General features: G+C 38.3%; 2 protein-coding genes across 5 annotated transcripts in view; one reads left to right on the top strand and one right to left on the bottom strand.

Annotated features, from left to right (window-relative positions):
• The window catches only part of LRRC14B (leucine rich repeat containing 14B), a 23,025-nt gene extending 9,515 nt beyond the window's left edge, over positions 1-13,510 (top strand). The window contains exon 2 of the mRNA XM_001368400.4: positions 1,897-13,510. Within this exon, the coding sequence (XP_001368437.1) occupies positions 1,897-2,542 (646 nt within the window). The 3' untranslated portion in view covers positions 2,543-13,510. The remainder of the gene's footprint in view (positions 1-1,896) is intronic.
• Positions 11,949-25,603, bottom strand: CCDC127 (coiled-coil domain containing 127). 4 transcript variants are annotated; one of them, XM_007486756.3, is made up of 3 exons: positions 25,434-25,570; positions 19,519-19,649; positions 11,949-17,641 (listed from the first exon to the last, which is right to left on the bottom strand). In XM_007486756.3, exons 2-3 carry the CDS (start codon positions 19,637-19,639, stop codon positions 16,980-16,982), a joined length of 783 nt encoding a protein of 260 aa, XP_007486818.1. In that variant the 5' UTR covers positions 19,640-19,649; positions 25,434-25,570; the 3' UTR covers positions 11,949-16,979. The 4 variants fall into 4 exon arrangements, with proteins under 4 accessions (XP_007486818.1, XP_007486819.1, XP_007486820.1 ...); XM_007486757.3 differs by having other exon boundaries at positions 12,136-17,641; positions 25,497-25,603; XM_007486758.3 differs by having other exon boundaries at positions 12,136-17,641; positions 25,324-25,438.

The raw sequence follows: 25,603 nt of genomic DNA, 5'->3' as shown, positions 1-25,603 counted from the left end.
GGAGCCTCAGTGGTGTGCCAGAGTACCCTCCTCTCTTTAGCATTTCCATCAATGGCTTGGATAAAGACAGAGAAATCATTGCTTATCAAATTTGTAGATGATACAATACTAGGAGGGATAGTTAATATACTAGATGACAAAACTGATATCCAAGATGATGATAGGTTAGAATATTGCGGCTGAAATGAGTAAGATGAAATGTAATAGGAATAAATGCCGAGTCCTAATTTTGTGTCCAAAAAAAAAATGTATGCCAATTATCAGATAGGGTAAATAAATGTTCATATGAATAAAAACAACTGAGGCTTTTTGTGAATTGCAAGCTTATTGAAATTAACCAAATGGACTGTCAAAAAAAAGACATGTATGATCTTGGGAGATATCAGAAAAAAAGACACACCTAGAAGGACGGAGATTACAGTCATGTTGTATTCTGTTCTAGTTAGAACACATCAGGAATGCTAGATTCTGATTTGGGCACCACATTTTAAGAAGGATATTGGTGAATAGTAATATCCAGAGAGCCACCAAGATAATGAGGGGAAAAGAAGCTTGCCAGATGAGAAATGGTTAGCCCAAAGAAGACTAAACATTATTGGTATCTTCAAGTATTTAAAGAGCTATCACCTGGAAGAGGAATTAATCTTGTTTTTCTTGGTGCTACAAAGTAATGCTAGAAGAAATAAGAAAAAATTTCAGAGATAAATTACAGCATTACATTGAGAAGAACTTACTACCAATCAGAATTACTCCAAAACAGAATGGGTCCCCTGGGAATTGGTGGGATCTCCGAGATTGGAGGTCTTCCAGGAGAGGTTAGATGACCAAATATAGGGGCTATTGTAGAGGGAATGCATGATTTAGTTTAGGGCTTAAACTAGATGACCTCCAAAGGGTTTCTAACTTGGAGATTTATGAACATTTTGTATAACTTTCCATTCTCTAGAGGGGTAGAGAGGCATAATAAGTAGAGACGTGGCCTCAAAACTAAGAAGATTAGGAGTTCAAATTCTGCCTGTGATACATTCTGACCTTGAACCTCTCAAGTCATTGAACCTGTCAGGATTTGTGCAGTTCATGACACTCCCAAGTGTAGCCCAAACACGTTAAAATGTAGACCCTATCCAATTTTAATATGTTGATATGTTAATAAAAAAGAAATATGTAAGCATTTGTGATTTTCTAATTCCATATGCAGCCCATAGGGATCTTTATGCATAGTTCAGTGGCCTCTGTTTCTGAGTTGAAACCATAGTTCTATTCTCTGAAACTGTAAATTGTAGAGAAGATGTCCTGCATTGGTAGGAGGAGTTTCCTTTCCAGAGGGTACACTCACAAGTCCATCCCCTTTCACTATGTTTTCATTTCCCACTCATGATTCATGCATTTTTTTTATTCAAGAGAGTCTTTTCATGAACTTAGAAAGGTTTATTTGTCCTATAAGGACAAAGGTCTTTCCAAATACCAGCCTCTTTTATTGCCTCCCTTCTCCTACCTCTATCTTACTAGATTTGGAACTCAACTATTTTCATGCCCAGAATTGTAGCATTCAGTAAGAAGCATCAAAACTCCTAATATGCATATTGTGAGCCATAATGGACCTCAATATTCTTTTCCTCACATGTAGTCACAACACCCCAAAAGATGGAATATGGAGAAGGTAGAGAGACACTGAGAATTTGCCTCTGAAGCTTTTCCAGGTCGAGAATGCTTTGGATTTTATTCCAAAGGGGAATAACTTTTTGTCTTACAAGCTGAATTCTTCCACCAGAAATGTTGCATGATGACAGCTGTAGAGGTCATCAAATGACCAAGTGTCACCCTCAAGCTTTTAGAAGTAGATTTCTTTTTTAGATTATTTCTCTCAATCACTCTCCTTTGTATTTTTCATTGCAGTCCCTTGAGAACTCCCCTGAGAACCCTGGACCTGTCTAATTGCTCCCTGAACTATGCAGATATGGCCTACTTAGCAAATTGCCTCCATGCTTCTCATCTTGAGGTGCTGGACCTCAGTGGACACAATGTGGTCAACCTCTACCCATCGACCTTCTTTAAATTGCTCAGCCAAGCCTCCTGTACCCTGAAGGTCCTGATCTTGGAAGAATGCAACATTGAAGACAGAAACCTTAACATGATGATTGTGGGCTTGACTCCATGCCGGAAACTGCAAGCCTTCAAATTTCTTGGAAACCCACTTTCCTCACAAGCACTGAAATGTCTGTTCAATGTTTTCTGTCAGCTTCCCAAGATGAAATCCATTGAGTTCCCAGTGCCAAGGGACTGCTATCCAGAGGGTGTCAACTACCCATTGGATGATGCCACTCTCCCCAAATTTGATCACCAGAAATATGAGAAGATTACAGAAGAACTTCATACAATCCTACTTCAGGCCAATCGAGAAGACATCAAGGCTTCCACACCCCTCTATGGAAGCTATGATCCAGATATTCAAGAAACAAGCAATGAGCTTGGAGCCTTCTTGCTTCAGTCTTTCAGAGATGCCTTAGAAAACTTTACCACAGCGCTAAAAAAAATGAATTAAGCATCTTAAGGAAAGTCCATGAAATCACATCATAGTGAGATGCTCTTGCATCAACTTTCCTTGTCCCTATGGAGATCAGTCCTGGGTTGGGGATGGAACCAAGATGAGACATCATTATCATTATCATGACCACCAGCATCACGACCACCAGCAGCTTCAAGCATTCATTACATACCTGTTTATGTATGGTACTGGGCTAAAGCAGAATGCCTAGTACTGTTCCTGCCTTCTTGGAGTTCACACTCTAAACACATCTGAATGCTGTTGTTTTACTCTTAACGTGTCTGTTCTGAGAGTCTGAGTGCAAGTTAAAAGGAAGAAGGGAAAATTCCTGAGATCTTCAGAGAAGTTCCATCACAGTCCAATAAATTCTGAAGAAAAGATGTTACAGTCAGTCAACCTGCTCTGGAGGACTGGCACAAACAAAGCAAACTTCCTTGGTGCTGGGTGTGAGAAAAGATCACACTATAGCCATGGGGAAAGGAAGTAGGTGTTTGGAGGAGGGATGGCAATTGTTGCAGATACCAAGCCAATAAGGGGTGTGATGAGATGAGGGGAGAAGGAAACCAGTGATAAAAAATTAGGGTGATGGAGTTACAAGAAAATACAAAGAGCAAGTGAATTGGTCACTAAGCTAACAAACTAAGCTAAAGAATAGAAAGAGGAAAGATGAGAAAAGCAAACCAGACTTCCATTCTGATCAACAAATTCTTTATGGAACTGGATCTCAAGATAGGATCTGTAGATGGTCTGCAAGTCCTATAAATGTTTCATAAGTGTGTCTTTTGCAGTACAATAAGATAGAGTTTATACTTTTATTTCTGATGTAAATTGATAATCTACTATCTCTGCCCCTCACTGTTCTCTTACAAAACAGTGGTGGTATTTCTTTTGTTATTTGTTTTATTTTTGCAGCAACAAGAAGCGGGAATGGAATCAGTAGTCCAAAGAGAAGCCATAAAAAGGTAGATTCAACTCAATTTAAAGGACAACTACCCCATAATTAGAATCATCTGATACTGGAATCAGCTACCTTGTTGGGGGAGGGGAAGAGAGAGCAGATTCCCCTCATGGAAAGTCATCAAGAACAGATAACCAGATCTCAGGGATGTTCTAGAGGGGGTTCATGGATAGGTCAAGGATGGGTTGGACCAGATTGCCTCTGAGATGCCTTTCCCCTCTGAGATCCTGTAATTCTTCTGACTGATAATGGTATGCTCCAACACTTGTAATTAGTTGAGGGATCCACAACTGATATTTGAGAAACACATATTAGAGTTTGAGAACTTAACTGAGTTTTAGAGCTTCAGAAAATCTCTTTCCTCTGAGTATTTCTAAGGTTCATTTGAGAAGTCCTCAACTCTATAGCAGTTTAGTAACAGAGTGACTACACGAGTTTCATGAATACCCAACCCATTCACCAATAGCATGCATCATCACCACCACCATTTCCTAGTTCAATTATTTGTTACAGCTGCTTAGATTTTGTAGTATCTTCTGCATATGGAGATTAGTCTTCTGAGGTCAAGCGAAATGTGTTCATGGTATTTTATTTAGATCACTAAACTTAACAGGGAGGGTATATTGTCATCAGATGAAAACAAAATGGTATGACACTTCCATAAACTCGTATCACAAAGATTCAGTTTGTAACAAGGTCTGCATGGTGAATATAACCTGCCTGAAAATAAATCATAAATATGCTTTGACATCATGTGCTTTTCCCCCTTCATTTTAGTATAAATTCGGAATGAAAAATGCCTGAGGTCCTGAAAATTCATTTGTATGTATAATTATTTTTGTATGGCCAGAAAAGCATTCATGTTTCAGGTAAGGGTTAGGCCAGCTCATCTATAAGATTCTATGCAACTGAGGTCTGGGGATCCGGTGCTTTGCTATAGCAATCACTAATTGTCTCAATTATTAATTCTCAGTGTCGTAAGTATCGATTGAGAAACCCCACACAAGAGACAAGCTCGAGCAAGCAACTCAAAGTGGGTTCCCAAATTAATTTTGTAATTCATAAAACAAGAAGTAATTAAGATAGATTCAGGTGAGTGGGATGGGGAGGAAGCTGCTATTAGTGTGTCACAACTGGGGCTTATGAACAATGGCAGATTCCTATTTTTCCTCAACATTCTTGCTAAGTGTATGCATTAAACTGGCACCAATGTCAGCAGAGCCCTGGACAGAGCCTTGGTTCATATCACTTTAGTTCTATTTTTTTCAAACCTTTTCTCACCTAACATAACATTTGTCTTCCAAATGTGTTCATGCTATTATCCTTTCCAGTCAAAGCTGTATAAAGTCTTCCCCAAGAAGGCCACTGAACAGTAGAGCAGACAGATGAGAAAGCTTAGGAAATCTTGTCACTCCCTACATCCAATAATTACCAAGAACTCCAATGTTACCTCAGAAAGATCTCTTGCAAATGTCCCCTCCCTCCAGTACACTACAGGTACTGAAATCATTCCCAAAAAAGTCCTGTGGGATTTTTCTCTGAAAAACTCACCCAATTAAGAGAACAATTATTTTGACCACGAGGTGGCGATCAGAGTCAAAAAATTAGTTTGCAAACATTTGTCAAGTTGGAAGGGACTAGAGGAGCCATTTATTTCATCCAGCTCCTTCATTTTTACAGGTAAGGAACTGAGTCTCAGAGAGGCTAAGTGACATGCTCAGGATCACACAAGCAGTGCCTGTAGGGGCTAGGATTTTAACCCAAGACTCCCGACTCCAGAATTGGTGTTCTATCAACGTTGCAAAGACAAGAAAATGCAGGAATATTTTAGTCTTAGATTTTTTTTGGTCAACTTTTTTTTTTAATAAGTTATAGGAGCTGGACTACATTAGAATTAGAAGAAACCTTGAAGCTCTCCATAAACCAGCTTCTTCAGTGTGATATGGGAGGAAAAAATACTGGATTTCAGGTCGGAAAACCTGGGTTCAAACCCCAGCTCTCTGACCCAATATTGAGAAGATCCTTTAATTTTTTTGGGTCTTGGTTTCCTCAATTGCAAATTAAGGAAGTTGGATTAGATGATTTCTAAGGTCTTTTCTGGCTCTGCATGTTTTGGTCCTCATAACTGGGGAAACCAAGGCAAGAGAAATGAAGAGATTTGCCCGAACCTTTTACTTAACTGAAGTCTCTTAGAACTGACACCCTAGAACACCCTTTCACTTCTCTGAAATATTTCAAAGACTTATCTGACTGTGTATTAGATACAACAACAGTGGTTTATTACTAAGACAAGTTTAGGGAAAGGTATGGGGAAAAGGTTATCAGGGTATCCCTAAATTATTTCCTCCAAATTGATCTTAAGTCCTCAGCTGTGGCCAGCAGCAGGGATCAGTCCTACTAGGAATTCTTCTCCTAATCTAAAATATAACATACCTAAGCACCTAAGTAAACAGTTGAGTCTAGAGAAGTAATAGAGATAGCTGAAACTTCTGGTCAGGCACACAGCCCACCCTCCTAGGATAAAATCCTGTTTGGGTCAATCTCCATAGTCTTGTCTGATTTCCAAGGTTCCCAGGAAGATCTCTGAGATGACTGATTTTATATCAGAGTCACAGCAATCACTTTGGGACACTTCAGGCTATTAGATGATACCGATTTCACACCAGAGTTCAGGATACACCTTCTCTCTCTTCCAGGGTTCAGGAGAATCTCTCCCTTGTCAGTTGAAAACTCTCCCAGCATCCCCTCTGTGCATTCCGTTTCTCCCTCATCTCTCTTCCTGGGTATTCTATCTCTGCTTTTCATTTCCCTCCATTCCTACAAAATGGATAATGATGATTTGTGTGGATGGTGGTGTTACTGCAGAGCTCTGTGGCAAGCATATGTGTGACCATTCCCACATTGCCACCTTTTTTGAAAGGACAATTCAGTCTTATTCTTCGTTTCTGGAAAATGCCCAGTTTTAAAGGCAAATGTAAAAGGGAAATTAGGAAGATTTTGTTTTGATATAAGGAAAAACTTTCTAATAAGTAATGCTATCCAACACTTAAATGGGCTGCTTTGTGAAATAGCTAAGATCTCCATAACTGGAATCAATCAAGCAGAGGATGAGTCCACATTTGTCCGGTCTGTTATGAAGGAGATTCCTGCCCAATGCAAGAATGCAGGTTGAACTGGATTTCTATGGAGGGCCCCTTCCTACTTTAAGATTCCATGATCTGGGGCAGCTAGGTTGCTCAGTGGATGGAGCCAGCCCTAGAAATGGGAGGTCCTGCATTCAAATCCAGTCTCAGACACTTAACTAGCTATGTGACCCTGGGCAAATCACTTAACTGTAACTCTTTTTCCTAGCTCTTTCTGTTCTTCTGCCTTGGAACCAATATATAATACTGATTCTAAAACAGAAGGTAAGAGTTAAAAAACATTTCTTTTTAGATTCCATGACCATCAATAGTGGATGATCATAGTGTCTGATACTGAAAGCTTAACCCACATTTCATGCTTATATGCCTCCTTTGCATTTTCAGCTTTTAATAGTTCCATTTTATAATAATTGGAGACTTTACTATTAATCGAGTTAACCTAACTAGTGGGCTATTCCTTATTTCCACCGAAAGTGCATAGAGAAGGATATTGGGACACAAGGGACATAATCTGAAATAAGTCAGTTCAATGAGTCAATGAATTTAGTGCTGAAATAATTGTTGGGTTTGGGGGGATGGGATTAGATGTTAATTTAGACCAGTATTAGAAGAGTAATCTGGTTTGGGAAGGCTACCCAAGCCCAGTGAAGGCAGAGCCAGACCCTGAGATGAGATATACACACAGAACCCTATATTATAAATAACAGGTGCTTAATATAATAAGGATAGGTTAGAAGGGATTTGTAAATACTTTACTCTAATAATAAATATCTACATCTCCCCAGATCTACAAATCTCTCCAGAGATTATTTCTGAGGGGTTTTCCTACTCTTCACACACACACACACACACACACACACATTACTATACTTAACTAAGCTAAAACTAAACCCTCCTTTGATAATATGAGGGTAAGTGTCTATGTGCAAATCTGACAGGGCCCAATGATGATCTCATGATCAGCTATTAGTTGTCACAAGAGCAGTACAGGAACTCAGGTGTCAAAGGCCAACAGGTACAGGATAATCCAAACAGCAGGTAGAATGTGAAGAACAAGCAGTCAAATACCACAGGAAAAAAGCTAATTCTCCTCAGGTCCACCCAGAGGAAAAAGCCACAGCCCTAGGCTTAACTGTCTCTCTCCAACACCAGCTGCTCTACCCAGAATTCCAGAACACTGCACTTTGCTCTCAGTCTGCATGCTCATGCACATTTAACTTTACCTATAACAGTGCCTACTATGTGCCAGCTATTGTGCAAATCATTAGGAATGCAAAGTAAAAATAAAACCTTCTTCTCAAGGAACTTGCAGGCAACTATGTTTAAATAAGATGTATATGGGACAAATTGAAGATAATTAACAAAGGGAAGACATTAGTATAAAAGGGGATCAGAATGGCTTCCTGTAGAAGATGTGATTTTTGCTGGGACTTGAAAGAAGCCACAAGGCAGAAATGAAAAGGAAAAGGAGTATGGAGGACAGCCAGTGAAAATGCTTAGAATCTAGAGATGGAGGGTCAGCATTGATTGAAGGGATTGACGGGGCTGGGAAGGCATGGAGTAAGGCATCAGAAGCCTACAAAGGTAGGTGGTCTCCTGGCTATGAAAAGGCATTCTTGGCACTCAGAATTAAACTCACTCTAGTAAGGCCAACCCAATGTAAAAGAGAAACCAATAACTAGATTTCTAAGAAGACAAGAGGTGTCTTGGGAGATCATCTAGCAATTCCCTCTGCCTGAAAGTTAGGGCCCTGAATCTGTGATTTCATGGGTACAGGAAATTCCCAAGTAAGGAAACTCCCAGAACCAATTCAAATCAGAACCTTCTCTGGAACTTATATAGTTTTAGAAAGTTGCCTCGAAAAGCTCTTAAAGTCTGGGTTCCTTTTGAGGGTCACTGAGCCAGTGTGAACCAGAGGCAGGTGTTAAACCCCAAGCCTACTGGCTTTCAAGGCCCCCTCTCTATATCCACTACACAGTGCTAAGCTCAACTAATTTTCTCCCAAATCATTGCCAACACTGGACAATTGAAGCAGAAGCTCCAATCTGGGCTAGAATTTGTCTACTCTCCCTTCCCTGCTTCTACAACATTTCTTGGCACTAAGTAGGGTTTCATAGAGGAAAGGAATCTGGGGTCTTATGGAGGCAATATGAGAGATTAAAAATTTGAAAATCACAGAATTCCTGAATTCAAATGAAACTTTCTAGTTAATTAATCAAACAAATATCTGAATAGATTATGAACATGAAGTTATCCAGTGATAGTAAAAGCCCCAAGTCTTACAGTAGCTCATCAACATTTGGTTAACTTAAGTCATTAGTAAGTAAGCTTTCCCTTTTATCAGATAGAATCTGCCCATCGGCAGCTTCCACTCATTCCTGATTATGTTCTCTGGGGCTAAGCAAGACAAGACCAAATAAACCAGCTTTCTGATAAAGGTACATCTTCTACATCATGATAGTTAGGGATTGAGTATCCCGCAATCTGGAAAATGTGTATAAAATTTTTTGGTTCTCCCTTTGTATGAGAGAAGTTTGGATTTTTTTTCAATGAGTTACTAAACTTAAACATATCTCTACACTTCTAACCTTTGTATATCATCTTCTTGCTTTCACGCTCTTTTCACAAACAAACTTTTTACTTATTTTAACTTTTAAAAAGAAATTGTGCATATGGTATTAAAAGATATGTTTGATATTATACAATATTATACATATATTTTATGCATTTCTGAGCTTCTAAACTTTTTCTGTGTTGTCTACTGGTCTCTGTGTGTTGTCTGGGGTTTCTGCAAAACTCTCCCCAAATTCCCAATTAATTTCTTTTGTCGATCCATAATCTACTGAACCATGATGGGGAAAGATGCAATGTGGAAAGGATACCTGTACTTCAAATAATTAAAGGTCTCCACTATTTCTCTTCTTCTACAAACCAAACATCCCCATTTCCTTCAACTAATTCTTACATAGGACAACTAGATGGTGCAGAGGTTAGAGCAGTGGGCTTAGAATCAAAAGGACATCTTCATGAGTTCAAATTTTGTCTCAGATGCTCAGCAAGTCACTTAACCCTATTTCCCTCAGTTTCTTTATCCGTAAAATTAAAGAAAGAAAAAAGAAAGAAATGAAGACAAATCACTCCAATAACTTTGCTAAGAAAACCCCAAAGGGGTTGTGAAAAGTCAAATATAACTGAAATTACCAAAAAACAAACATCAAAATTCTTACATGCCTTCATTCCTCTCACTGTCTTGATTGCTCTTGAAGAACTCTTATATAATTAATCAACCATAACAGCAGACAAAATGAAGAATGTTACCCATCTTCTTACAGGGAGGTGACTGTATATACAGATTGAGGTATTTTTATGTAATCACTATGAAATTTGTTTTCCTTACTACATGTATTATTTTCAAGAATTTTTTGTTGTTCTCTAGTGGGGCTGGGGAGGGAAAATAAATGTTGAATTTATATATATACATATATATATACACACACACATATATATACTGCTTATATATATATATATACATATATACAGATTATATATATATCTATACAGTCGTTGTTTGCTATATTACAGTTCATTTATCACAGCTTCACCTTACTATGGGTTTTTTTTTTAATCTAATTCTGTATTGTGGAGTTTTCGCTATTATCGCAGGATTTTGTGGATGGATACTATACTGTACACAATGGAAATGCAGTATGCCATTACCACTTACACAAGTTTGCCAACATGAGATTGTATGTGGCACACTATTGGCTGATGGAATAAAAGACAACCAACCATAGTGCTGTGTTCTGTGTCCTTCGTACTGATTGGCTCAGTGACAGTGGCTGAGTGGTCTGTTTGCTCTCCCACACTGTGCCCATAATAATAAAATAAGTATGACACCTCTATTTTGTGGATTTTCATTTATCCTGAGGGTCTCTGGATGTAACTCCCACAATAGGTGAAGGATTACTGTGTATGTATGTATATATATATATGTGTGTGTGTGTATTTTTTAAAGAAGCTCTAGTGAAAGTGAATAACTAGTATTTATGTAGTGCTTTAAGGTTTATAAAGAGCTTTATAAATATTGCCTCATTTTATTCTCATAGCAATCCCGAGAAGCAGGTGTTGTTATCCCCATTTTACAGATAAGGGAACTGAAGTAGAGAACTTAAGTGACTAACCTAGCAGCACGCTGCTAGTAAATTCAGGTTTTCCTGATTTCAGGTCTAGTAGTGCCCTGTCCCAACCAATGAACTTCTTTTTAAAACCTGTTAACTTCGAAATAACACAGAACTACCAAAGTAGTAAGAAAAACCAAGTCTTTAATCAGAAAAGGGTTAAGTCCAATATTTGGCCCTTTACTAAGAGTCCAGGGTCTACACCCTGGGACTCTGGGGACATTACCCCGGGGGTGACACTGCACTATATGAAAACTCCAAAGAGGGTCAGAACTTGGGGGTCTTTTATACCTGTTGGAGAACTTGGTATGGCAAGCCTGCATAGACAAACTACAAGCAGCCAGCCTCAGGGGTATCAGGGAGCCGTCAACCACAGTAGTTATAAAGGGAAGGGTCACATAAAGAACTGGGCTTCCTGAGAGAGGACTTTAATACAATGGGAGAAGCTTGTCCACAGACCCCCATCCACACCAGGGTCCTCAGTTTAAGGTCTATAATTCAACCCAAAACAGGTATGCCCAGTACTGGGGTTTTTCAAAGGGCAGGGGTCAAATTGAAGTGTCCAGATTTCATGTTGACAAACCCTTACCTTTGGTCTGAGAATCAATACTGTGTATTGGTTCTAAGGCAAAAGAGCAGTAAGGGCTAGGCAATATGAGTTAAATTACTTGTCCAGGGTCACATAGCTAGGAAGTGTCAGAGGAGTCAATGAACTTTTGAACATCTACTTTTACACAGTGGAATGAGTAGAAAAACTATTTAAGAGTGGACATGCACAGCTGAACTAGTTTTCCATAGGGCCAAAAGAAAACGAAGAGGCCTAGATAATAGATTTGTGAGAAAAAGGATGGAAGGACCAGAATAAATAACAGAGAAGCTAAACTATGCTTAGGAGGTAGGGAGAGAAAGGGGATTATGATCAGAGAGGAATGTCAGAGTTCAAACTCATGTAGTTGGCACTGTTTTGTGTGATGGTGTGATCCAAGGAAGGTCTAAGCCTGTCAGTAGCTAAGGGAAGTACAGGTGTAAACCATGGCTGCTCAGGAGATTTTTGAACCAGGAGGCAGAGAGTTCAATTAGGAAATTACTATGATAATCCAGGTAAGAAGTAATGAGAAACTGAATAAGGGTGAGGAGAAAGCAGATTCAGGAAGCATTTATTATAGATGTACATTTCAAAGACTAAAGCAGTGTCAAAGTATTTGCATAAAGCTGGGAAAACACTGTTCCCTTTAACTTGATTTTCAGTTGGTTATCTTAATACAAAACAAATCAAATTTTAAAAAGCAAACAACAAAGAAAACTGCAGAATGAAGATAACTGACACACATTTTAATTAGCCACACTTCTCTAATTAGAAAAATACAAGTTGTTTTAGGACTAACAAATATCATATTTTCTTCTACCCTATGTGACATCACAGGGTATATTTGCAGTTTTTCACTACAATGGAATTTTCACTGGAACACTGTATTTACCACTCCTAAATGATAAGAAATTTAGAAAAAACAATTCAAGGGTAAAAATGTTATTTAGTAAAGAAAAATTCTAGAACTCTAGATTTATCAACTTGTTTTATTTTTTTTCCAAATAACAAGCACTCACCCATTTTACATCAGAAAAACCTTCTGAAATTGGTATTGTCACAATAGGAAAGTTAGAAAAGTCTGAACCACAAAGAAATAAATCATCACCCTGTATGTATATAATTTACCCCATATCTAGTTCCCTCTTTCCCACCCCCATTAAAGGTTATTTTCCCTGTTCACTTTGATAATTTATCACCCTGTGTATGTATAACATGGCAGCAGTACTTCCATCTCAAAAATCCTGAGCTCCTCCTGACTCCAATTTCCCCCTGGAGTTGCTAAAGAGAGACTCCCTACTTCATTAATCATCATCACAACTCTCAGCATCAAATTCACTAAATTTTAATGTATAGCCTTTATATAGCCATTGTTTTGCAGACTGCAAGAGTAGTATTGGGTCCACCATTATTTTTGTTTTCACTGAGTGTTCATATCTTATACTTTTCACTTTTATTATAGACATTTCATTATAGAAATTCTTTTGAGGAAGAATCAGCAAAATAATGACAATTCTCAATTATTCATGCTAATAGAGGGTTGTGGGAACAAGGAAAATCCAAGTTACCTCTACCCAACTCTGGAAGACACTACTGTACTGTATTTTTGTAGAAGAATCAATCTTACTAATTCCTAATTAGCTTTTTCTTAATTTGTTTTTACATGAGATCATGTCTAAATTAGTTTATATTTCATGAACATACATCAGCTAGATTGAGAAGGGAGTAATTGAAGGAAAAGAGTGAAAAATTAGTCACTCTGAATCATCTTAATGATGTAAAAAACTGAAATATGACTGTTTCTTTTACTAAAGAGACAAAGAGTGAGAACAAACTGGTAAGATGAACTAGATTCTAGGGTATTTTCCAACTCAAAGATTCTGGGATCTAATTGGCTTAAGGCTAAATGGCCAATCATTAGAACTACTAACTAGAGAATGATACAAAATTTTAGGGAACAAAGAAAGTCAAACTTCTTGAGCCATAAAGATAGCATGCTCATACTTGACCTTATAGTATAGTGATAGTATATAGAATAGTAAAGTGATCTAACATAGACAAGTGAGATAATAAGCACCCAGGGAAATAAAAAGCACTAAGGGATTTGAAAAGCTATTATTTTCTAAAGCAAATCTGACTTAGATGTTACCCAACATTCTATATACTATACTAGAAATGTGCATAGTACAAAATTTTCATATTGATATTTCTTTCCACGTGTGCTCACATTGATGTATGCTCTTCTAATGTTATCAGAAGAAACTGATAATGGTTCAATTTTATTTTGATGCTTAAGAAAAAAAAAACCACCAAGAAAGAATATCAAGTCAAACCAAGTCATTTTGTTGATAGTCCTCTTGCTCTTCAGGGAAATGTTACCCTAAATATGAATTTAAATAAAGCTTCATATTGGATAGGAAATGTGCTAGAGTGAAAGAGTTCTAAATAGGTCTCTAGTTTGCCATTTACTAGCCATTCTCTGAAATTCAACAGGCTTTCAGGGTCTGTTTCCTTATATATATATATATATATATATATAATAATGACTTCATGGAGTTATTGCAGGGATTTTACACATAAATGAGAAGAATGCCTCTTAAATTGTAAAGTGCTCTACATTTATGGATATTTAATATTCTTAACAGACTACTTTTTGATCATTCATGCTACTAATTCATGTTAACATATCATTAATGACATAACTAAAATCTGCATAATACAAACAAGCCAAATCTCATTTAATAGTGCATAAATTTGGATACAGGAAACACTGAGTTCAAGTAACACGATATAGTTGTGTTATTACGACAAGTAGCACTACTTTCCATTATCAACCACAGTACCATTCTGTACATAATCTGACAATTTTTCAATTCCATTTTCAGGGAAAAATACGCTATATGAGATTATGGTTCAAGGGAAACTAATTTTTAAGGGAATGCTAAAAACAGACTAGTTACTTATAGTAAAAGCTAAGGCAAGACTTCACTTTTGCACTAACCATTTATAATTCTTTCCCAAAGCTTAATCTGGTGGTAGGACAAAGTAATTGTGTCATTTAAAATATCAACTGCCTTGAAGAAGCTTCAGAGAATCTTTAACAGCAAGCCAAGTACAATAAAGATGTTACCTCTGTTGACTACCTCTTAGGGTAGGGAAAGGTACACTGATACAATTTTAAAAAGTTGAGAGCCTTTGAAGCATGCCAGCTAATCTAGAGCTGGACATTCTTTTTTAATGGCAGTATATATGGTAACAGCAGCAATGGAAAAAAAAAAAGATTTGGGGAAAACCAGGACCCCAGAATGACAGTCTGGAATTACTCCACTCATAGTCAATATGAGTTTTCCCATTTTCCATCTTTTTAAGATTTGCAGGGGAGTTGGGCATTAACAAAAATGAATGCTCCACTCAAGAGGCCCAGGGAAACTATCCTGGGTGGTAGCTTCTTCACTTTGAGGGGTGTCCCTAAAATCCCTATTAACTTTCACTGATCCCACAGTACCACATTGTGCATCAGGTAAGTTCTTTAAAACAGATTTAGAGACTGTCAATCATACTATTTCCCACTTTTTGGGTAACATGGGGTTCAGTGCTTCTAGGTGGTGAGTGGACTGGGATAATGGGAGTCATAACCTCAGGATCAGGAAACCTATATTCTATCTTCCTGTCCTTTACTCCCTAAATCATTACTTTTTTCTATTGTACCATTTTTCAGTATTTTCAGCTCTACCTCCCCTAGAAAACCTTCATAACTGACTTACATGTGTACCCCTTTGAGAATCTTGCTTTAGGGTGTTGCCACCAACAACCCTTTGGAGAGGCCCCATTCTTGAAATGTCTGCATTTCTTCAACCTGGTTATTTCCTTGGTAATATCTTGGTAGTCATAACTAAATGCTTTTGGAAAAGCATTCCATCTGTCTTGGTATGAACCGTATCTAAATCCATTGTATACATTGCCTGTTTCCCCTGAAGTTGTTTCTGTTATACCTAATGTTATTGGGGAAGTATCTCCCATTCTGCCTGAACACTTGTGTGATGATCTTTTCAAATTTCTTAATCACAGCTACTGGTTTCTCTTCAAATGAGGGGATATTCTTCCGAAAACTTTCAATATCGGCTTGGGTAAACCCTTTTCTGGTGCTTGACATTAATAAGTTGATTTTCTTGGGTGAGTACTGGAACCTGGCATAAGGGAAAGTAACTTCCCACATCATCATTTAATTCTATGGTCTCCTGTTCTAGTTTAGTGCCCTTCTGTATTGTCTATATCTCATTACAAATTTCCAGGTAATCTATTTTCATATCCCCTTTTTATCCCTTAGTAGTTTTGTCTTTAGTATTGTAATTATATTTAGGATGTAATAAACACACATCCTAATCATAAACCCTCCTAATATGCCACAACCACCTAGTGGGATCCATTGTAAAATACCTAGTAGGCTAAGGCACAGTAAATTTCCTTTACATACCCTGGTATCTTCCTGGTAAAAATTTGGGTTATATTCCTCATATTCATGTTGCTGATGCTGAACCACATATTCAGTTGTAATCTGTCCCTAAAATTCTGTCCCTTTGTCTAACTGACCAAGCTTCTTGTCTGATGGCAGAAAGATTGCTCTGCAGTTCCCCTTGTGGTGAAAGCTGAGGGGAAAACTCTCTGTAGAGTCTTTTTAAATTCTTGTCTGTATTTTTAGGTTCTTTTGTACTTTTGGCTCACCACCTGTTATGGGGAATATGAACCCTGGTATTGATTAGTTATTGTATCAATAGTTATCAGGTTTAAAGATATTCAGTTGATGACAGCTGGAGTATGGCTGGACTTGGAAGTTGAGAATTTGGTTGGACCAGTAGTTGAAGAAATTTCCTGGAGATATTCCCTAATCTAAAATTTCTAACTGAACCAAAAAACCCCAACTAAAACTCTGCAAGGAGTGTCTTCTGCCTGAAACCAGGCCTACACTGAACTCCTTAATCTATCTAAAATATGTAATAACTATCTCACTAAAGTAATCTATTTAATTATCTTCTTAAATATAATTTAGAAATCCAGAATCTGCTCTCCCTCCAGCCAAAGATTTTATCTGATAGCTATTACACAAGACTGTCTTCCTCCAAGTTGCTCTTTAGTGCCCCTTGGTGGAAATTCCAGAGAACTACATAGCTACTTTTCTGTTTAGATCAGGAGTTTTAGAGATTTTCCAAACTAGATATCATTAATCTCTTCCCAAACGCTTAGAGCCACCTCCTTAGACACCTTTCCTCAACAAGGAAAATTCAAGTGAACCATTAACCAACTGTCCTTCCCAAGAGCCTCTGGGAAATTTCTTTTCCCATCATCCTCTTCAGGATTCTTTCTTCTGAATTAAAGCTCAGCTCTGTCAAAAATCATCTTTCTAATCAATCATCTATTTCTACTTACCAAGAATCTCTAATCCAAGTAGCTAATTACTTAAAGTAAAAAAAAAAAAAGAAAAGATTTTGGGAAAACCAGAACTCCAGAATGCCAGTCTGTATTATTCTACTAAAAAGAAGTTTTTTTTTTTTTATTATTTTCCATGCTTTTCTTAATTTTCTAATATGGATTTCTCCACTTTCTGAAACTTTTTCAATTCAACAATTAATTCCCAGTATTTGAGATAGAGCCACATGAGTCTTCCATTTTGGCGTTTGTTGGAATTCCACATATCTCCACAATATGTGTCATGCTTAAATATATCTGTTAAACCAGATACCATCTCTAGGTCAGAAGCAACTGGATCGATGGATGCTTGAACCAACAACCTTTTCTCAATTTCCAGGCGCCGGGTTCGAGGAAGAACCAGACTACAGTAGATATTCTGTCGTTCTATAAGTGCTTCTTCAAATTCTCTCAGCAAATGGGTAGCCTTTTTATGCCAATTTTCTTCCTTGTCTAAGTAGTATTGATATACACTTTTCAAGGGTTGTAGCTGCTGCTTTTCTTGCATTACCTGTGCCCGTTCTTGTTCCAGAAGTTTCCTTTCTTCTACTAATTTTCGACTCTGAGAAATGAGGGCTTCACGATAGCTAGTTGTTCTATTATGTTCCTTTTCAAGCTCCAAAGACAAATGAGCCACTGCACGACGGTTTTCTGAGATAATATCATGGTATTTAGCTTCAAGATCCTGCTGGAAAGCAACTGTTTTCTGGTAATATGCTTGTCTTTCCTTTTCTATTTCTTTCTGAGACTCTCTAGACCAAATCCAACCTAAAAGTTAAAAAAAAAAGGCAAAAATGTCAAAAAAAATAACAGGATATTTCAACAAAAAGCTGAAAAGGGGGATTTGCATTACAGAATGAGTATTTTACATGCAATGCAAACTGGGCTCTCTGCCTGCTACTGAAGAGCATGATCTTAAAACAGATAAGTATTCACTTCTCTTCATGAATTCCCAGCCCTGCTGTGGCCACTGAGGCCAAATCAAAGTTCTGGATGCTTTTTTGTACGCTGAAGAGAGTATCTCATAGGGCCAGATGATAATCTAGATCTAGAGCTAAGAGACTTCAGAGATCATCCAGTCCAACCACCTCATTTTACAGATGAAAATGCTGAGGCCCAACGGGGTTAATTGATTTGCCTAACATCACCCAGGTAGTTAATTATCAGAGGCAGGATTTGGACCTAAGTTCTGTGACTCTAGAGCCACAAATTCTAGCAGAACATTTAAGTGCCTACTCTGTGTAAAGCACAAATTTCCTTTCATTTCTCCCTTTTATAAATAGGACAAGAGGGAATAATTCTACCAATTGCTGGCTTTACTGTTATTTCTGCAGAAACATAAATTATCATAATAAGAATAACAGTAAAGAATAGTGGTTTAAAATGAAAGAACCTGAGTTCCAAGTTGATTTCTCATGACCTAAGGAATACTGCTCAGGCATTTCCAGTGTCTCTACTACAGCCTATCTTCTGTCTGAGTCTTTGCAAAGGCTAGCCCTACTCCTGGGAATATATTCCCTCTTCTCCTTTGCCTCACAGAACCCTTCAAAGTACAACCCAAGTGCTATGCCCTTAATAGGTCTATTCTGTGAAAAATTAACACTAGCCTGTACCCTTTTTCTTGGTACCCTAAGGTTGACTTGGAAGTATGGCTCTTTTGACTAGGAGAAGCCTGATATACTCCTCGTATGGATGAATGCTGGCTCGGGGAAAGAACCTAGAACATTCCCAGCGCAGGCAAGTGCTGGCTAGGGGAAGAGGCTTGTGAAGGAAAAATTGGCCACATGTGGCTGGTGCCTTTTCTTTCTCTGACCTGCTTTTTATTTTTAATTTTTTTCCATGGTAACATGATTCTTGCTATCTCTCTCCCCTCTTCCCTCCTGGCTTTGTCAAAGCAATTTCACTGGGTTATCACTCAAATCCCATTTTCATATTATTCATTTTTGTAATAGAATAATCTTTTAAAATCAAAACCCAAATCATGTACCCATATAAACAAGGGATAAATCATGTCTTCTGGATTTCTACTCCCATAGTTCTCTCTTTAGATGGATAGTATTCCTTCTCATAAGTCTCTCAGCATTATCCTAGATCATATCATTCCTTTTAGTAGCAAAGTCAATTACATTTGATCATTCCATGCTTCAGTTACTGTGTACAATATTCTTCTGGTTTTGCTTATTTCTCTGACTTGCTTTTTGAAAATGATTTAAATACATAGAAGATACAGTCTCCAGAGAATTTAGATTAAATTCTGATTCCTCTAGTTGCTAAGGCCTTCCCTTTGGGAACAATCCTATGTATGTTTTGTATTTCTGTATGTTTTTCCTTACAATAGAACATAAGAACCTTTGTTTTGTTTTTGTCTTTATACTTCAGTCGGGAATAGGGTAATTAGGAAATAATCACAAAGCAGCTAGTCTTTAATTAGGTTGGCAAAGATTAGATTTCCCAATTATTAAATCTAAGTATTCAAGGTCTAGGTATTTGTCTTCCCCATCAATGTCACTCATTTTTACATTTTTGGACCAATTAGTAGCTCAAAAACTTAAATTTTTAAAAAAGCTCAAAAAATTAAATTCTTTCTGAAGCAGTGCACCAAACGTTTAGCCCAGAAAATCCCCAAACTATGAAACATAACTTACGAAAAGCAGCTAATCCCAGCATGGGAACCAGAAGAGCATAATTCCATCTGCTTCCATCACCACCCTCTGCCCTCGAATTAGGCCGGATATTCCAATGTGGAGGGTCATTTAAGTTATTCATGGAGATATACCTTAAAAAAGATAACATTACTGTTATAAGAGGGAAACAGAAATTCAGAGAAAGACGGGACCTCATTGATAATCTAATTCAATCTCTATATGAACAACAAAAAAAACCCATCTTTTAATATCAGTTACAAGTGATCATTCAGACTTTGCTTAAATATTTCCAATAATGAGAACTCCTTTTCCTTTTGAAGGATCTGTTCTACCTTTGAATAAATTGGTCTAATGGTTGAGAATTGTTTCCTTTCACCAAATTTAAATTAATTTAGGCAATTCCTGCCTAATGTTTCCCTTTCTTCTACATGATGGCCCTTAAAATATTTGAAGACTAATTATTTATGGCCCTCCATTTTTTCTTTTCTCTGGGCTAAACATCTGTAATTTCTCTTCTGAAAATCAGTCAGAATGTTCTCACACTAGAAGAGAAAAGAAAAGAGGTAGTAATACATTGCTCTGTCTGATTGATGCCAAGTAAGCTAGGAAGCTAAACGCCTTATAGAGCAGAGGAAAGCCTTTTTCTTGGAGAAGAGACCTGCTCAGAAGAGACCTTAAGAGACTTCAGTAGATCTGATCTGTCCCCTTGGGCTAACAGTTTCTTATTTGTCCCCTAATGAGTTTGAACTAGCTTGATTTTGACTATAGAATGGGCACCTAGAAGGTTCTCCTGAAGCTCTTAATTTGTAGATCTAAAGCAAAAAGAGACTAGGATTCCCTTGAAGTAGGTGTGAAATATGAGAGGGTTTTTTACCTGATATTATTCTTTTCTTCTAGCCAACTGCCCTCCCCTTTTATACATTTTTCCTCTCCTCACCTCAAACTATAAAGAAATTCTTACATCAATTGGAAAGGACTGACCCAGCTGTTAGATTTAATTTTCTGGTAAATATTTTTAAATTCTAACCTGAATGTCCACCTAGCCCTCTAGGTGAGAAGTCCTCTCATTAAACTCTGAATACTGCCCTCATTTCTAACCATAGGGCTTCAATCAAAGATTAGGGACTTACTCAAGTATCAAGGGGATACAAATACAGAAGTGAAAATCCCTGAGGATGAAAAGGAGATGGGATACATGTTCACAAATACAGGATATTTGTTTCTCAAACCCCCTTAATACTAGGACCTTTTCTCTATTGAATAGTTCCAGTTTATCCTATATATAGCTTGTTTGTACAGAGTTGTTTGCATGTATTCAACCTAATTACTTTGAGCTCCTTGAGAGCCATTTTTTACCTTCCCTTTTATTGTTTCCTTAGCACAGTGCCTAGCACACAGGGGGTGTTAAATATTTATTGATTGATTACATAAAAGAAATACTAAATGAAGAGGATGGAGCAGAATTGGGGGAAATCAAGATAGGCCTTCTTGAAGGAGTGGGCACTGGAGAGACTGAAAGGCAAATGGAGGTCCTCTAGTAGAAATGAAGGAATGCATTCTAGGTAGGAGGGAAAGAGAATGTAAAGATACACACAGGGAGACTGGAGAGAGACTGCCATGTGAGGAAAATATAAAGCTAGTCTGGATGGGACAAAGTTGCCTGAGAGGCAAAAATGTTTGTTATTTTTCAATTATGTCCAACCTTTTGTAACCCTATTTGGGGTTGTAAGTGGGAAAATTGTAGGGGGTTTAAAACTAAAGGGTTGGACTAAATCATTAAGAGTATGGTTGCCAGGAATTAGTACTTAATTCCAAATGATTTTTTATGGTAATTTTTTACAAAATGAGAAAGAGTAAAAGTAAGGAAATAAGATAGAGTGAAGATAATTACTCCTGCCCTCTCCAAACCAGGCAGGGCTTCAGAGGTCCCAGCAAAGGGGGCATAGAGGTTAATGCTTCAAGCCAGGAGGCCTCCTCCAAGAGGCTAGTGCCTCTAGAAAAGCCAAGGAAAGGAGTCAAGTCTTTCTCACTCACCCAGGTGGTAGTCCTAATAGAAGCAGTACTCGGCCAGAGTTCCTCCAAGAGCCAGTTGAAGGCAAAAGACCTGATCACAAGTTCTTGGCATTTTTAAAAAGCATTCCTTTTCGTCACTTCCTGTGCTTCCCTTCCATTTTACTTGGACCAATTACAGCTAAAGCTTTGCTTGAGATTGCCCAGGGGGAAGTCAGTGGGTTCTGATTTGTCACCTAGTTCCACCCATGGGTCACAGACCTCCCCCACTTAAGGATAAGTGGGGTGTATATTGCTTCTGGTGATTAAATCTAAAAAATGGGCAGGGGAGTTAATCCCATCTTCACAGGCTTTTCTTGGAAAAGATTACAGTGGTTTGCCATTTCTTTCTCCAGTTCATTTTACAGATGAGGAAATTGAGGCAAACAGTTATGTTACTTACTTAGGATTACACAGTCTCAGGCCAGATTTGAACTGTGAAAGATAAGTCTTCCTGACTCTAGCTCCCAAATTCTATCCACTGTGCCACTTAACTTCCCAGGAGCTATTCTAGCCCTGGGCAATTGATGACCCAATTCACAGAGGAAAAAATATACTAGGATATAAAGTATTGAACAAAGGGCCCCTAATGTTGTTGTGTCTAACTCTTCATAACCCTATTTGGAGTTTTCTTGGAAAAGATAATGGGGTAGTTTGCCATTTCCTTCTAGTATATACTGAGCATTAACTTGTTCAACGTATCTATAATATGCTTTATGATCTCAAGACTTTATGGCTCAGAAGAGCTAAGTTAAATCAGAAATTCAGAGTCTAGCCAAGACCATAAAGTATAGTCTCTTATCTTTTAAGTACAAATTCAAAGGCAGGAAATCATAGGATGAGTCAAGACCCTCTCCTCCCTTTCAACTAAAGGCAATGTTCCAAGATCTCTAAGCATTGATAGATCTGGGAATCCAGGTAACAGTTAACATCTTGCTTCCTCACTATTTACAGATCCCTAGAATTCAAAGGAATATATTTATCATAAACCAAAATACGACTTTTTCTGTATAAAAGGAAAAAGTTGAGGTCATCTTAAGCAAGTTGACCTGCATATGTTCCACAAAGGATTTATGACTGGCAGCATATCCCATAGTCTCCATCAACTATAAAGAATATCCATCCATAATTCTTATTTGGGTATTAAGTCTTCTGGGTAGGGTTCTTCCTTTTCCCCTTCTTAGTATGTGTACTACATAATCACTTATTTGAAGGGTGTTTGCCAACAAATACAAGAATGGGAGAACTTGATTGATTCTCCTTTTCAATTATAAGGAAAACCTTGCAAAATCAAATAAATAGCACATTTTGAATTAATGGCACCTTTTCAACCAATTTAATTCAGGTAGTGTGATATGAGTGAAAAGGAAATGAATGAGACAGACTGAGGATAAAGAATCAATAAATTCTGGTAACTGACTGAACATGGGGGACAAGAGGCAAGAAGAGGCAAACAAAAGTGAAGAATGAAGAACACCCAAGATTGCAAAAATGGATGACAAAAATGAATGGTGGTATCCTTGACAGAAAAATGAAAGTTGGAAGAAAGGGTACATTTAGAGGAAAAGAGAATTGTTTTGGACATTTGAGGTTGAGACACCTATGGCTATAGAAGTAAAAATGTCTACCAGTGATGTAGAATGAGAGCTCAAAAGACAATAGAGTTGGAAACATAGAATTGAGTCATCAATATAGATGGTAATTTAATCCTAGAGTTGTGAGATAACCAAGAGTACAGAGGCAGGTAAGGAGATGACCTAAGGCAGAATCCTGGGTTATTCTCAGGTTTTGGAGGATGGTAGGAAAGAAAGAACTATGGAACTTATAAAGCAAGATATGAGTAGAGAACCAGGATTGAGCAGTTATGAAAACCCAGGGAGTAGTCTAAAACAGAATTTATAATCTCTTTTCCTGCCTAATCCTCCCTTTTTTGGAAATTCTCTTTTGCTGTGAAGGATACCTTCATTTTCCCAGGCACTCAAGCCTACAACCTTTCCTGTGGACTACTGAAATAACTTTCTAGTTGGTCTTTTGGTCTCAAATCTCTCTCCTTTCCAATCCATCTTGTATTTGGTTGCTAAGGCAATGTTCAATGTTCTCGAAGTCCAACTTGTGATTTCCAATTACTTCCAAGAGCAAATATAAAGTCTTCTCCAGCATTTAAAGCTCTTTCCAATCTTTTTCCACTTTTGATCCAACTGCATTGGCTGCTTGGTGTTCAGCACACACTGCACTTCATTTCCTGTTTTTGTGCCTTTTCACTGGTGGTTCCCTGGGGCTGCAATATTTTTCCTCTTCATTACTGCCTCTCAGTGTCTCTGGATTTCTTCAAGACTCAGTTCAATTCTCATCTACTCCACCACAATGTCCCATAGACACCTCGAACTCAAAATTTCTAAAAGAAAACTCATTCTCTTCTCCCTAAAACCCTCTTCCTAATTTACCTATTTCTGTTGAGGGCAATATCCTGCCATCAGTCAAGTTTTCAAACTTGGAGATATCTTTCCTATTCAGATCCTATTCAGCTAAATCTTTTTGATTCTATATCTACAACTAATTTTATATACAATCTCTTCTCTCTGCTCCTACAGCCCTCATGACCTTTTTCCTATACTAATGAAAATCTCTTAAACTGACTCCTTGATTCTAATTCACCCTTCACACATCAAGGCCAGGGCTAAACTCTTGCCTTTTTTTTGCATTTTCTATAGTCAGCCCAGTGCATGACAGTGCTTGATAAAATTCTTGTTGAATGACTGACATCTTCTACAAAAACCTATCTGTTAAAAAGAACTATTCTCCTAATGATAATATATGGCTACAGACCATGGCATAGGATGATACAAAGTACAGTGGAAAAGCAATAGGTTTGGCATTAGAAGCCCTAAGTTCATTCTGACTCTACTACTTCTGGGTCAATGGTCCCTAATCTTCCATTACTCTCACACATGCTAAAGTCTCAACAAATTGGACCTCTCTCCAATACTCTTCCCCAAGCATTAGCTGGGTGTCTTTTTGCCTAGAATGTTTTTCAGCATCTTTTCTTCAAAACCTAGACCACATGCTTTCTCTTCTGTGACTTCATTAATACTTCACAGACAGAAGCAATCTATTCACCCTCTTATACAGTTTGAAACACTGATCTAGCAGTCAGGATCTACTGCTTCATCCATTAAAACCCTGAGCACTTGTAACTCTAGTAAAATATGGTGCTCTGGGTTAAAAAATGTTACTTCTACACTCTTCTCTCATGTGTCAGGTTCATAACTATAAGCATCAATTACTGCTCTATAATTCAGTGATTCCCTCAGGGCTTACTGAGTTGTTCGGTAATGAACATATTAACTTTCCTTAGAAAACTGAATCAAGCGGCACAGTTCACTTTCCAAAGGCACAAAAGATCAGGTACCAAGGTGTCTCCTCCACCACCTCGGGGTGCAGCCCGGGGGTTCTGTAGCAATGGGCACAGGGATAGAGGCACAAAAGAGGCACTTAGTGTACTGAAGTGGCTGTTGAGTTGAACTGGCACTCAGAGGGCATATGGTGTGAAGCCATGTGAATGAGAAGTAAAAAATCATCGCCCCCCCCCAAGATAAAATGGGTGCACAGTTAACCTCTCTTTTTCCTCGCGGATTTTATCAATGTAATACGAAGGCACGGCGCCCCCAAACCCCGTCTTTTTAATTCCTACAAAACCGCGCCTGTGGCAGCAGCACGTGGATCAGTCACGCGACCCCGGAAGCCTCCCATAGCTACCTGGCTCCCCGTGGGGCAAGGCCTGAGCCCGCCTGGCAGTTTTGGGGGGCAAGATAGCCTTGGCAAAGGGAACGGGGAGAGCGGAGCTGCCGGGCTTCGGAGGAACTCACCAGAGTGGCGAGGATCCCAGACCGCGGCACCTCACTCACCGCCGCCCCCCGGGGCGCCCGCACCTCAGAAGAAGCTCGCGAGCAAAACCGTTCCCGACGGGGTCTCGGCGGCGGCAGAGAATAGGCACGCGAACGACTCTAACGAGGAAATACCGCGAGAGTTGCAGTCC

The sequence above is a fragment of the Monodelphis domestica genome, chromosome 3, assembly GCF_027887165.1.
Source record: "Monodelphis domestica isolate mMonDom1 chromosome 3, mMonDom1.pri, whole genome shotgun sequence".
NCBI lineage: Eukaryota > Metazoa > Chordata > Mammalia > Didelphimorphia > Didelphidae > Monodelphis > Monodelphis domestica.
This window is presented reverse-complemented; position numbering and strand designations above follow the sequence as displayed.